Here is a 14,298-nt window from a genome sequence, read left to right on the forward strand (position 1 = left end):
GGTCCTTCCATGCCCCTTATCACAGCTGGTGCTGTTGAAGTGTTTGAAGCTGTTGGTCTGTTCTTAACACTACATTATGTCAGAGACACACGTGAGTTACTTACCTGCAGCTGCACAGGTAGGTGGAAGGAAAGCAGTAACCTCCTACTTGAGAGCTGCACAGTTCCTGTGGTGCAGCTACGGCCATGGAAAAACCATGCCACAGAGTGCCATGTGCTAATGCAGACCCCTGTGCAGTGAGCACCTGTTTATACAGGAGAAGCACCCCTTCCTCAGAGCTTGCAGCTGTAGCAGAGGAATTAGTGCTACAGAAGATCACAAGATAGAAAGGTGACGTTTGACAGTTCTGCTTCTAACTTAACTTAAAAATAACTTCAGTAAGTTGTTATCTAACTTAAATTTATTTGTGAAATGCTATATTACATATAGCGAGAGCACACTGGTATGACAAAGTACCACTATTTGAAACCAATAACAACATATCTTCTATGAAGAACTAAAAGCAGCACATTTCAGAGCGATAAAACTTCAGTACTTCTGTACAGGAGGAAAATTAGTAAGGCACTTCCTCTGGGGTGGTGACAATGCAAGCACCAGTGTCCTTTGAGACAACACAATAGTAATGAAAATGTTACTTTTGAACAGACTTACTGTGCAAGACAAAGGCCTGGGTGCTCCTGGGAGCAGCATGTAATAACAGTGAGCTAAGCCAAAACAAAACACAGCAGCATAATACAAAAGTTTTTTCATATTTTACTTTTCTGCCAATATTATTATGGAAAACTAACACAGCAAGCCAGAGCATAGGCCAAAAGTTGGTGGCTAAAAGGTCTGGTAACCATGGTGCTTAGGTGCTTTTGCAGTCATAGTTATTGATAGTTTCCTTAAGAATTCTTTTTTCTATATAGGAAATGATTCTAGAGTTCAGGAAGACAGTACTTACTGGAGCTATTTTAAAAGATAAAATGTCTTGGCAAAGAAGTCAAATATATGTAACAAAAAATAAGGCAGCTTAGGAAGTGGGCAGGCAAGTTCTTCACATTCTGGTAAGTTCTTTTGTCAGCCCTCTCTTTTTCTAACAACCATCTATTCATTCATATCCTCATTCTACATGAGAAAATAATCTAGATTATTTATCTTCTTAATTTAAGACTTACTGCTTTAGCATACTAACTATATTTGAAACCACTTGTTAAAAATTCTTTGGATCAGCTGTTTGCTAGTGGTCTTAAGCTTTCAGTAAACATGTTTGTTACAGTGAGACAAATATATTAAATTTTCAGTAATGAATATTCTTCTATACTAATCAGCCACTAGGCTTAAACTGCTATACCGTATACACATTGCACTCCTGTCCTTTATAAAATAAGCTTTAATTATTTTAGCCCTTAGTTAAAAAAAAAAAACCTTTAAAAATAATTTAAAATTACACTTCTTGACTGTTCTGGATTAAGTACTCACTGATGTGATTGTAACTCTGGGGCCTCTCCCACCTCTGGTTCTTCCCCACTGCTCTGAAGCATGCTACTGTTCTCTATCTCACAGAGTTGCAATGATTTAAAAAAAGGTTGAGAGATACCCAAGCTTTTATAGGGTTAATTATGTTCGGTAGAGAGATATGAAATCATTCCGTTGCTTGTTCTTTGTAAAGCTGAAAAGACAGAACTCTTGATCATGCATCCTTCAAAGCTGGCAGTGCCAATTCTAGTGTCCAGAACAGTGCCCAATTCAGACATCACCTTTCTCATTCAGAATTACACAACCAGTGGTTCCCAGCACTGTGATAACTTTTCTTCATTGACTGTGTTGACAACAACATGATCACGATCGTATTGTGTGCCCCCTGCAAAGAAGAATTCAAAGTGCACAGATTAGCACTGAACTAAGAGGCAGACTGTGCTCTGGGTTTCACAGCTACTCTAATAAGTACTGATGTAGATGGCTTTTCCTTCTTCTCCAAATTATGTTCATTTTCATCACCACCAGCTTTTGGAATTTCTTTTGAAGCTGGGAGATCTGCCTGCTCCTCTCCACCCCCTTCACTAATTCAGCACTTTAGCTTTTTCAGCCTGAACGGAGAAGGAAGGAAACACTGTAATACAGTCACATCTGACTCCTTAAAGGCTGCCATTTCCCAAAAATCGAAGTTAACTGTTCAGTTTCCCTTCAGTGGTTGTCACTTTGATCTAAAGATGACATTTACACCATGAAGAAAGTCCTGCTGTTAACAGTCAACAGAAGCAAGACCATACAAAATATATATATTTATACATCTAATATATATCTATATCTATCTAATATATATAGATATTAGAACAAGCCAGGGGATGAGGTTGAGTCTCCTTTATTCTTCACCACTGTCACCTTATGTTTTGACCAGCTGCAACACAGGTTGCCATACACAGAACAAAAGCGATGTTGAGCTGTTCCCAGTGGGAGCTGAGCACACCTGAATGTAAAATATATCCATTTCTTAAAAGGGCTTCATTTACTACTCGTGGTACGCAGAGCCAAATGTGCTCCCATAGAAGAGGAGCGCTACTACTATTCTCACTGGGACTCAGAAGCAGAGGAAAGTTCAACTAGAACTGAAGGCAGAGCTGACTGCTTTTGATCTCGTATGTACTGCAGAAGCATAAGCTGCATGCCTTTCACATGGTACCACACCTGCTGTAGCTGGTACCATTCCACTGTAAGGAGCCATCTGTACAGAACGTTGGGACATTCCTACAGACACCCATCTGTCATTCTGCACCCTCTCCCGTGCCTCCCTACAGCCTCCTTATAGGAGAAGAAATGCCCAGCAGTTGGAAGCCTCCTGTGAGTATGAAATACAGACTCCAACAGATCCTAGAAATAATAGGCCAGGTAATTGGAGTCCTACGTGGTTGTGCACATTTAATAACAGCTCTTCTGTACTAAGGAAATGCCATTTCAGGCACCTTAGCTGATCTCTGCTTCAGAGATCTGGAGGAGGCTTGCTGGTGCCACTGTACTAGATCAGAAAGGGTCTCTGAGAGTCATAGAATCATTAAAGTTGCAAAAAAACACTAAGATCACCTGGTTGAACTGTCAGCCCATCCCCACCGTGCCAGCTAACTGTCCCTCAGTGCCACATCCACACAGGACAGTGACTGCAGCACCTCTCTGGGCAGCCTGTGCCAACGTGATTCACATATTTCCCCATCACCAATGAATGACTAAGAAGCAACAGAGACACATAATATTGGCAAATTTCTTCAGAAAAGAAAAACTGGGAGAGGAACACCAGATCAAATACATCCACAGGAAAAATCTTTAACCTGCAGGTACAAAAAAATAACATTGGCTCCATCGCTCAGTTATCACTGCAGGGCAGGAAGTACTTTGTAAGCAGTGTTCGGTAAAATATAAATGTAATAATGGGAAAAGATCAGATTTCTTTCGGTGGAACTTGGAGCTATTTGCTATAAGAGCCGCGCTCTAGGCAAGCCACTGCACCGTGCCGAGTATCCACTGGGTGGCATTGTGCAGCCAAACAGCCACAGCCGTTTACTGAAAAGTTCATTACAGCTCCATTTGTGGGCAAGACTGGATCAGCAGAATTGGCAGAAAGAGATGATGTTCCTACTATGCTTTCTCAAATAAATGTACTTACAGAATGGGTCTGTACTTTGGTCATCAGAACCAAAGTATCCATTATGAAGTTGATCAATTTTAAGTGCAAAATATGTGATGCGCTTTTAACGTGATTAAGTGCAGTCACATTGGTGTGGTAGTACTCTGCTTTTTGCTGCAACTTAGAACTGACTACAGAAAAAAAATGTTAGCAGACCCGATTTGAATTAGGACTGTCCTTCGAACTAAAGTCTTTTTGATAAGCTTTACATTAATCGTTGCCAACTTTATAGGGCTGTAAAGAGAATTTATGAGTATTTGTGTCAACACTGTATCGCAGTCAGACATTACATAGCCCTTGTCTCACAGTTCTGCCTGTCCTTTTTAGTCCCGAAGTGCTGACCGGTGACTGATAATTTTTTTGCGTGTGTGAGATTGTTGTAGTTAAAGCCACAACATCAATCCAGAATTGATTTTAAAACTGCTAAAAAGAAATCAACAGCAATAAAAATGATTATGCACTCCAAAAAAATGCAGTTATGTAGGAACACCTGATCGTGATCACTGTGCTGCTTTATCAGACCTATGAAATTATGAAAGCAAAGACTGTTCAGAAACAGTACCTTCATTGCCTGTGACAACAACTACAGTAAGACATGCCTTGAATGCAGGTAGATATTAGGCTGCTGTGACAGAATTTCATGTTCACAATATAGGTATGGCCATTAATGAACAAATGAAAGAACTTTTTTCATCTGTTCACGTCAGTTTACAGTGCTGCCTTTGCTTTCCTAATATCCTTTGGCTACTGCATCTACAACTAATGTATAAGAAAAACTGCTCTATACAAATTAAAGTTAATGAGAAGCTAGGTAAGAAAAACTTCACTTCAGCGTTTTTAAATAATTATATTCACATTACCCAATGCTGAGTAAAATTAACTGAGGGTATCTACAACACTGAGTGGACACTGGGAATACAAGATAAGCCAGTACTGTGGGTTCCTATACTCTGTGCAGGAAAACTGCAACAAAGTCCTATGGCCTGTATAACTCAGGAGGTCAGACTAGCTCATCGGGTCTTTTCTGATTCTAGATTAAAGTAACTGTAACACCATCTTTAATTTATAGGCACATTTAATGCCTATCCCACTGTAAATACCATGTAATTAAGACACAATATAATTAGATAAACACATTTGCTTACCTTTGATATCTAAAACCAGCTTAGGTTTCATCTTGCTGTAAATCCTGCCATCGGGACTAATATGCCAATACTGTTTGTCTTCATTCCGCTCAAACGACAGACCAAGTTTAGAGCCAGGAGTTATAAGATTTCCAACAATTGTCAAGCAGCAATCCTCTGCCATCTAAATAATCAGAAAAACAACAGCAATTATTCAAGAGGCCTCCTTTCTAATATCCACTATTTTTTTAATCAGACAGAAGAGATGAAAGCAGGTGAAAACAGAATCTAAGAACTCCGTTCCCCTTAATAAATGCATTTTTCTCCTAAACTCAAGGCTATTTATTTTTATATCCATTCCTGTTTCTGCTGACACTCTCCACTAGGTAAGGACATTAAAACAGGCACGTTGTATCACATCAAAAGGTGCAATTAGCACCTGCCTCTATCCATGGTTGATAACAGATGCTATGGAAGATTACATTCACACTGCTCTGTATGCTGAATGTTCTTAGTACATTCTCTCAGTTTACAGCACTTTCTAGACCAGAGACTTCTCTGTGCAGAGCTGGTATCTCTAATACCTACATGCTTCCTGTCCTGTGTGCAAATTTGTTACTACTCACTCATATCAATGCAACCCTTTCGAACACACACCTTTCCATATCACAACCCTTCTGTAGCAAGCAGGTCCACATCTTTACTACTACAAGAACAACAACAAAACATTTATTTGATATGCAACAATTGGCTTTATTCGATGCTCTCCTTCCTGCACCCTACCTTATTTTAAAGGTGGTTTGTCTACACTGCAGGTAGTCCTGGCTAGTTAGTCTCTTCCATGCATCACCTCTGTTGTCTTTTTGTTGTTGCTATTCTTTAGTCTTTTCCAGTTCTGCAGTAACCTTTTGAGCTTGAGAAAGGACATAACCTCACACTATAAGAAGTGTCACAGCACGTTACAAAGTTATTTTCCTCTTTGTTCTATAATCCTTTTGTAGTCATCTATCAGATTACGTGATGTCACAACTCTACAAATATCTTTACGGTTAAGAAGACTACTGGCAAAAATAAAGCTGATTTGAAAAGAATGCTGTCTTAGGGGTGAATTATAGTGAATTGTTTTGTGGGAACAGTGATCAATAGATCGCCACAGAATTTCTTGTAATTCTGAATTTACTTCAGTGGTAGTTTAAACATTCATCTGCCATTATTGATATGGCCCAAAATTATTAAATATGCCATTTTGAGAGAGGAATAGTTCTTACCATCATAATCTAGAATTGAAATACAGCCACAAAGTCAGTCAATTTAGTTCTCATTTGTATCTAAAAGTTGTCTCCACTGGGATGTGGAGGACTCAAAGTTTCCACGTAGGTTCCTGAGCCTGTTGTATCATGCATCTCTAAGAAACTTATCTTGAGTGAAGAAATCTAAATTCTTATCAATTTCTGCTGACAAATGAGAGGAATGATATTAATATCCCGCTCCCTGACTTATCCCACCTATCCAGGAACCTCAGGCAGATCTCAGGATGCAGTGATCCAGTCACTAAGGTGCCCTAAACTTAGAGCTACAAAGGCAGAAATTCTTCCAGTGTATTGTCTGCCTATGTGCATGCACCTACCCACCCATGAGCTTCATTTTCTAAAATGTGGCGAGAACAATTTGTTTGAGCTAATTACAAAGATTTCGCTGCCATTCAATAGAAAGATGGCAAAGTTTCATTACTGAAGATCAGTGCTGCCCTCCTGCACTCCATGCTGAGTTACCTGACTGCTACACAGAACAAGCTGTGTATTTTCCATGTACAACAAAACTGCACTATCAAATACATACACGGGGAAGAAAAATGAAAGAGCATTTATCCAGAATCATACAGTACTATGCTGTCGTGATATAAAAATTTGCAATGAAATGTTTGAGGGAGACAGTCATGAGAAGTCTTTTGGATACGATATTCAAGCTTTTAGCTTACTGGGTATAATTTTACTGCCTGCATAAATCCCTTTTACCACTGCATCTGTCCTGTAAACACGTCCAAACAATGCCTTAGCTTATTAACAGCAAGATTCTTCCCTCCAGCATAGATGACGTGGTTATAAACATCTGCTTTTGAAGTTATACAATCCTATTGAAAAAGTTCACATGATTCTTTGCAGTCAAGTTGTTTAACAGTATTAAAGTAACTTAATTTTCTTTGGCCTGCATCCCTACCTAAGACTGTTCATGTTTAAACATTATGAACTGCAAATATTTCTGCTCACCTCAATGACAATTTACACAATTAGTTTTATGAACTGTGAGAAAAGTAGGACCTCATTTGGGAAATTGTATGGAGGCATGGAAAAAGGATGGAACTTGACAAACATGGAATAACCAGCAGGGGGGGGGGAGGAAGGAAAGCAGAATTTCATCCTTAAGCTTGTCTGAACGCAGAAGAGGATATAACCTGATACTTCTGTAATGTTTTTGCTGTGGAAAAAGAGGACAAGAAAGTAAAAGAAGCTCATTAAAAGCATGATGATGGTCTTCCAGTACTGTTTGTGTTTTGTTCATCCCATCCCTGGAGGCACTGAAGGCCAGATCGGATGGGGCCCTGGGCAGCTAAGCTTCGGGGTGGCAGCACTGACAATGGCACAGGGTTGGAAATGGGCGGTGTTTATGGGCCCTTCCAACCCAGGCAGTTCTATGATTCTATGATTTATAAGACTACTATTCTTTAGGGTAAAAATATATAATAACTGAATCTCAGATTTTCAATGACATCAGAAAGAAAGGGTCATATAACTATGACACCTAAAAAAAAAAAAATAAAATCCAGAGTTCAGTGCAACAAACAGCCACCAAACACACACCAACCAAAAGCTCCACAGACACTGTAATACAGCTGAAATTGAATAATAGACATCATAGACAATGAACTAAGATGAATTCAGTTTCTACTCAATTAGTGAACCCTGTAATTGAAGAGGGAAAGAAATAATTCAGATTGAACTTGAATCCTACCCGGCATCTTATGAATCCATCCTGATAAACCCAGATTTGATCATCTAAGTCTACATCTTCTGCAGCCTGTATTCTGAGAAGATTCAAATTGTCCAAGTTTCCATCAGTTGACATGAACTTTCCTGTTTCCTTGTTCCGAAGCCTGAAGTACACACGTTTCTGTAGAAAAAAATACAATAAAATAAAAAATGCCAACAACAACAACAGAACTCTAACCACAGTCTCTCTAGTGCACAGCATACCCTTCTCTAGCAAACTTCAGAGCAGCTCACTACTCAATGCTCAACCTGGTGCATCTCTTTCTCTCAGAAATCTTGCTTTTCTGTTTTAGGATTGAATTACGAAGTCCCTACCTGCATAAGGCGATTCAAGCTTTGAGAACCTGCCATTCTGCACGGAGCCCTAGTACTAGGCTTGCCTGTGCACTGGGATTGGCACACAGTGGGATGCTAAGAATGCTGAATTCAAAACAGCAACAAATTTCTGTGTAGATGCTCCTAGTCTTCACAAAAGGTGCACTTGTGCAGTGCTACTTGTAACACTTGATGCCAGTGAAATATTTCACATTCATGCTGTGGCTTGCTTCACATTCACTTCTGTTTAGACAAGCTCTTGGCCGGGGCAGTCAAAATGCATTATTCCTAGCTCTGCTTAAGGCTATACAAAGACAGCTCCATGACAGTAAGCATTTGTTACCAGTATAAGTAATCAGTAAGTTACAAAAAGTTGCTTCCTCAATAAAATACAGCTCAGCAAGAACTTCAAATGCTCAGGGGATTGCTGCAGCATTTGAACCAAATTACAAGGTCCCTATTTGAGAACAAAACAAAACAACAGTATGGGAAGTTTTACATTAGATTTCCAAATTATTTTTCTATGTATGTAGTAAGCAAGAAAGGATTTTTCATCCCCTCAGTCAGCACAGTATCACTCCTATTTGAAATTATCCAATTTTGTTGACCAATTTTTTTTTTTGTTGCTGCTCCAAAAATAATGTAAATATTACTGACTATACTAGTGAGGAGCTAGTGATAAGACTTATCCATCCATGGTATTTATAACCATTAGTTGTTAAAATTGCTCACTACTCCTTATGTATTGTCTTCAATATTTTCTTTTGAAGTATCCCAATGAACAGTTTAAGCAACAGTAACACAAAACCACGTAGCATAATCAAATAGCATTTATTACAGTGAAACAGTAGAGCAATTTCTTCACACAATTGTCATCACTGAAGCTTGTGATATGCAGCAAGACTTTAACGTTGCTTTCAGTTGTATAATACTGCCTCATCCCACAGCTATATAAATCAGTACTTCACAACCTCACATCAGCTACTCACCTGCAGTAAAGGTCTCAGAGAACCTATCTGACAGCAGCCACTCAGTTTGTACCAATCTGGAATTTCATTTGGTGACAGCAATATCTGACGTCCCCTGTAATTACTATGCTCATAAATTACCCATCTATGGGGGAAAAATGAAAAAAAAAAACAAAAAAAACAAATAATGCTTTTGCTGCTGCTTTAGAATAATAACAACAACAATAAATAATCATAACAATAAAAAAACCAAACAGATTTAACAGAAATATATCCCAGAGAACAGTAGTGTTAAATATTTAGCCCAACGACTGATAGCACAAGGATTCTTCCTAATGGGCCTTAAAAGTAATAAAATCATGTTATTATTTGGTCAACAGAATTGGAGTGCATTGGATTTCACATTTTGGAGTCATTTAAAAACTACAAGTTGAATAAACTTCAGTTCAGTGAGCTAAGGAATCCCTTGACCTGTTCCTCCAGATGGGGAAAATGGTTTGTACTTAAGACCAGGTATTAATTATCCACTTGAGGGCAATATTGAGCTATCCTACAGCATCTTTTGCACATGCTTGGGAATTTACCTCTTCAAAAGAACACATTTAAATGCAAAGGAACAGTAAAAAAAAAGAAAGTGTGATCCTTCAAGGTAGAAAACCTTGAGGCAAACAAATATGGTAAATATCAAATGTGGTAAAAATTAGCTCCAGGAAAAACACAAGAAGAGAAATTTAACAGATATGTTGAGATATTGAAAGTTTTTAAACATCACGGACTATTTTTTTCTTTTTTCTTTTTTTTAACATAATCTTCTTGAGAATAGGGAATACAACTGCTGAAAAATAATTAATGAACTTAACTGATAGATTTATAACGAGTCTGACTCAATTCCTGAAGTCAACGAGATTATTACAAGCACTATGCTACCAAAAAGGCTGTATCACAATCTCATTATATCAGTGTCCATAAAACAAAGTAAAAGAACAAATACAAAGCTCATTCAAATATTTTGAACTTAGGATATGGGACACAGATCACAAACTGTATGATTTGTTATGATCAGGACCTAAAGCAAAAGCACAGAAGTTAGATTTAACATTGCTATGCAAGCTAGCTTTTATAATATTAGCAGGAGAGTTGGGACCCGCTTCCTAGTGAGCTTTGTTCAAATTCATTTCAGCTTCTTAGAAAATCACAGTCACAGGGCACCTCCTTGTGAGTCAGTGACAGTGTTGTGGAATCAGGATGAGAGTAAGTTTCTGTAAGTACAATGTGCATTAATGCACTATGCACATTATGGTATTCCAATTTTATTCTCCTTAGTTTCTACCACCTGTGGTTTTTTGTGGGTTTTTTTCCCCTCTGTTGGATAAATACATAATTCTAAAGATGCAAGAAGTGGATTTAAACTCACGTGCCACCAAGGACTTGAACTGAAGCTATTCGAGGATTATATCCCAGGAACCGGAGATTTAAGATTTCTGTAGTGAATTCTATTTTTTTTCCTTGGAAACCCACTTTTTCAAAAAGAGCTATGCATGGCTCAGACAGCTCCTGCACAAAGAAGATGAACATTTTTATAGGAATTTAAAAGCCAAAACGCTGACTGTGAGCATCATTACTTCACACAACCCCTTTTATATCACCGTTTTCGGATTGTTACAACTCAAAGACCCTGAAAAAGGTTTTTGCTTTGCAATAGGATACTTAAAAGAAACAAATGAAAATGTCATTAAAAGCCTTTATAGACAGCACACGGGGGGGGTTTCTTGCATGCAACATCACACACTTGCTTATCATAAGGCACACAAAAATCTGTGGACAATTCTTGCATATCTTAATCATATCTTAAAACACATTTTAATTAATGCCATATCTCTCTTCCACTGCAGTAACTCCCATTCATTGTAAGAATTTTCATTTTCAGATCTCAACACGCAGATAATACTGGTTTCTACAGCTTCCAACTACAATAGTCTTGCCAGCATTGCTTATTCCTCACAGCTTTCATTTTTCTAGCTTCTGTAGTAGATCATGACAGTATCACCAGGCAGTGAAAGTGTCAAGATTCATACTTCTGAGGTAAAATTCATGACTCGGACAAAAACTAATATCTGAATTTTCCAAATGGCTCTGGGGAGATGATTCTTCATTCCTTCTGTCAAAATGTTTCTGGTTTAAAGGGTTCCTACCCACACAGAATTCCCTGCATCGCTGAATCTATTTTAAATGCTTTCTGGATAACGAACCTTGGATTCTTTTCTGTGCATCAGGTACCTGCAGTGGATTGGAAACAGCCTCTCATAAATATGGCTTCTCCCTGGAAACTGGGAGGTAATGATTTGAAATCCCTCAGGGTAAAGTTAATTAAATCTGAGTATCCCGGTGTCACAACTTAGAGTCACAGTTAGGGAGAGGCAGGGTCATTTTTCTTCTCACCGGTCTTCCAGTCACAACTGAGTAAACCCAATGCCACAGACAGAAGAGTTCCTTACTGCTGAGATGTGTTTGCATACTTGAAACATATCAACACAGAGCAAAGTCTGAAGAGACTCACAATGATGTCAGTCATGAAGACAGGCCGTGCCAAGACTGATGGCTCCATATGCACACAGCAGTGAATATCTATGCTTCTCTGTGCTCTTGTGAGAAAAAATCTAATGTCAACCACTTTCTTGACAGTGCTAAAATTCTTCTTTAACCTTCCTTTTGATGTCTAAAGGCCCAGATGATTACATTACATTAACATCACCATCATCTCAGCAGTAGTCCAGATTATCATAAAGCAGCTGAGCTATGTTTATACTCCTGTTTGCATGCATGATATTAATTTGCAGAAAACACCAGAGAGGTCTTTCAGCTTACTCCAAATTCGGAGCAGACTAATCCCACTATTAAAGGTTAACACAAGTTAGAGCATAAACATGGGTAAAGAGCCCAACATGGACCATGATTATTTCCCAGTATCTGAATCTTCAGCCTTTTACAGACCTGCACCTGCCTTCTGTGATATAAAACAGGTCAGACAGCAACCCTTGAGCCACACACAACAGTTCAGAAATAATCTAATTACAAAGAAAGCACAGAGAAAAAAGGAAATCCTCCAATTTTTCAACCACACCTTCCACTCTGGGCATTTTTTTTTATTTTTTTTTTTAAAGATTCAGCAGCAACATTGTTATACAAAACATTCCCCACAGCAAGAAGTGCAAGGTCATCTTAGAGTTATCTATCTTTGCAGTTTCTCCCACGCATTACTCTGTACATAGCAGACTTCAAGTATATCTACATACAGCTATTTCACAGAGTTGCTCATTAAAAACAAGTATTTTCAGCATGACTATTCAAGTATAAACCACATCCATGGTTGCATTTATATTATGTTCAGGGAAAGGTGCACACAGCAAATTCAAAAGGAAAAACACTCTTTTCCATCTGTAACAACTACTTGGAACATGCAAAGTAAGGACAATCAAGCAAAGATACTGAGATTATGAATAAAAGCCCTTTTAACTTTCACTTCCAAGTTTATAAAATATCCCTTATGTTGTTCTTTTAATGGTCCCTTAGAAATGGATCTTTGCAAAATGGAGCTAAGCTGGGTAGTTACACCAGCTTTGCATATTAAAGCAAAAAAAGGTGCTTCTTGGATAGAAACAGACAGAAGAATCACAGGGAAAGTTGTAGGCCCAGCAACTGGTGGGGAGGAATAGAGAATGTCACTGCCAAAAACTAGCCACAAAATAAATGTGACAGAAGAAACTGCTACCAAGAATAAATTCAAGTTTCCATAAAATTATGAAAAATGGACAGTATAATATAATCATTTTCATCTAACTTCTTACTTATCATTTATCATTTTATCATTTCCTAATAAACAACTGAGTAAAGCAAGCCATTTTTCTCTTCTCCTCAGGTAGGAAGCCTCTGAAGAAGAAAGCACCAGTACATAACCTGCAGACAGACACAGCTCATTACTACTGTTTGAAGTGTGATAAATTGTAGGGCAAGAACAATTTTCAGAAGCTTTAAGAACTTCAAGAACTGTCATTTGGCTGTTTTAACACAAGAATCTCTGTCACAAAGAACAAATTTTTCAGGAGGAAAATCCTACCAGTGTGAAATAAGCATTTAAGACCCAAGAGCTTGATACCGATATGTACAGAAGAGCTATTTCAATCTGTGGTGACCACCCACCAAGTTTGGCTAGAACAACTTCTGTTGTTCTTAATGCCATTTGTCTACAGGATAGTCAAAGAGTTCACAAGGCAGACATACTTAATGCAAATGTTTGTTTACACTGTACCAGAGACAATGCTCCAGAGACATGAAAGAGGATGACACATTTTAGTTCTCCTTTGTCAACGGCTACATCACTAACAAGTTACCAAAATTACAGTGGACTGCAATACAGTTGCCAGATTCAAAGAGGAGAGTCAATAAGGTACTCCTCCATTTTTAGAGTGAGTACCACCTCTTCTGTAAAGCTGCATTAAGTTCCTGGATTCTTGACTACATTTTGCTAGTAATCACTTTGATCTTAAGAGATATTTGCAGTTTCCATAAGTGATCCATCATAATGATTGGTTACAGGCTTGAACAAACTTGTTCCTGACCACTGAGAAGTTACAAAACATGTAAATGTTGTTTAGGTTTGTATCCAACACACAAAACAACAGTGTCTGATTTTACCAAATGGCATGGGGTGTTGCTTTACTTTATCTAGAAGGGTACGTTATTTCACAATGAACACAAATTGCATTTCCCTGATGATACAAATAGTGTTTTATAATTACATGTATTTCATGCAAAGTTCCTTAGTTGAAGTTTGCTCTTATAACATGAGTAAAAAACAATGATCAGAGTACAAGCGTTACTTCACGCTGTCCTACTGCTATTTGTCAACTTATTTTAAGTGATCTCCTCTACTGGGAAATAAAAGAGTCTCACACATCCTTAACTATCTTTATGGAAGTCCTTTTTAAGCTGTTATGGAGAACAGCAATGCCAGACACCTGTTCCTGTGAAGTCCTCTCTTTTGCGAAAAATGGCACAGAGGTACAAAAACTGACTGCAGATAGGATGTTTCACTGCTGTTGCACAGGAAAAAACGAAGAGTGTTTGCTTTACTGTTTACATATCCCTAACATTTTTATTGTCACAAAAAAGGAAAAGCAAAAAACAAA

General features: G+C 38.2%; 2 protein-coding genes across 2 annotated transcripts in view; both read right to left on the reverse strand.

Annotated features, from left to right (window-relative positions):
- PRDM1 (PR/SET domain 1) overlaps positions 1–14,298 on the reverse strand; it is a 690,597-nt gene that overhangs the window by 154,922 nt on the left and 521,377 nt on the right.
- Positions 358–10,702, reverse strand: CRYBG1 (crystallin beta-gamma domain containing 1). Its single transcript, XM_010707542.3, has 5 exons — positions 10,527–10,702; positions 9,134–9,257; positions 7,792–7,950; positions 4,804–4,966; positions 358–1,843 (listed from the first exon to the last, which is right to left on the reverse strand). Exons 1-5 carry the CDS (start codon positions 10,685–10,687, stop codon positions 1,755–1,757), a joined length of 696 nt encoding a protein of 231 aa, XP_010705844.1. The 5' UTR covers positions 10,688–10,702; the 3' UTR covers positions 358–1,754.

This window comes from Meleagris gallopavo, chromosome 2, assembly GCF_000146605.3.
Source record: "Meleagris gallopavo isolate NT-WF06-2002-E0010 breed Aviagen turkey brand Nicholas breeding stock chromosome 2, Turkey_5.1, whole genome shotgun sequence".
Classification (NCBI taxonomy): domain Eukaryota; kingdom Metazoa; phylum Chordata; class Aves; order Galliformes; family Phasianidae; genus Meleagris; species Meleagris gallopavo.

Excerpts from the sequence above, each read along its gene's own strand:
- CRYBG1 (XM_010707542.3), bottom strand. The coding sequence starts at position 10,687 with ATGTTCATCTTCTTTGTGCAGGAGCTGTCTGAGCCATGCATAGCTCTT. Across the intron at positions 9,258-10,526 it reads GTTCAAGTCCTTGGTGGCAC|ATGGGTAATTTATGAGCATA; the intron begins GTGAGTTTAAAT and ends TTTCCCCCATAG. Across the intron at positions 7,951-9,133 it reads CTCTGAGACCTTTACTGCAG|AAACGTGTGTACTTCAGGCT; the intron begins GTGAGTAGCTGA and ends TTTTTTCTACAG.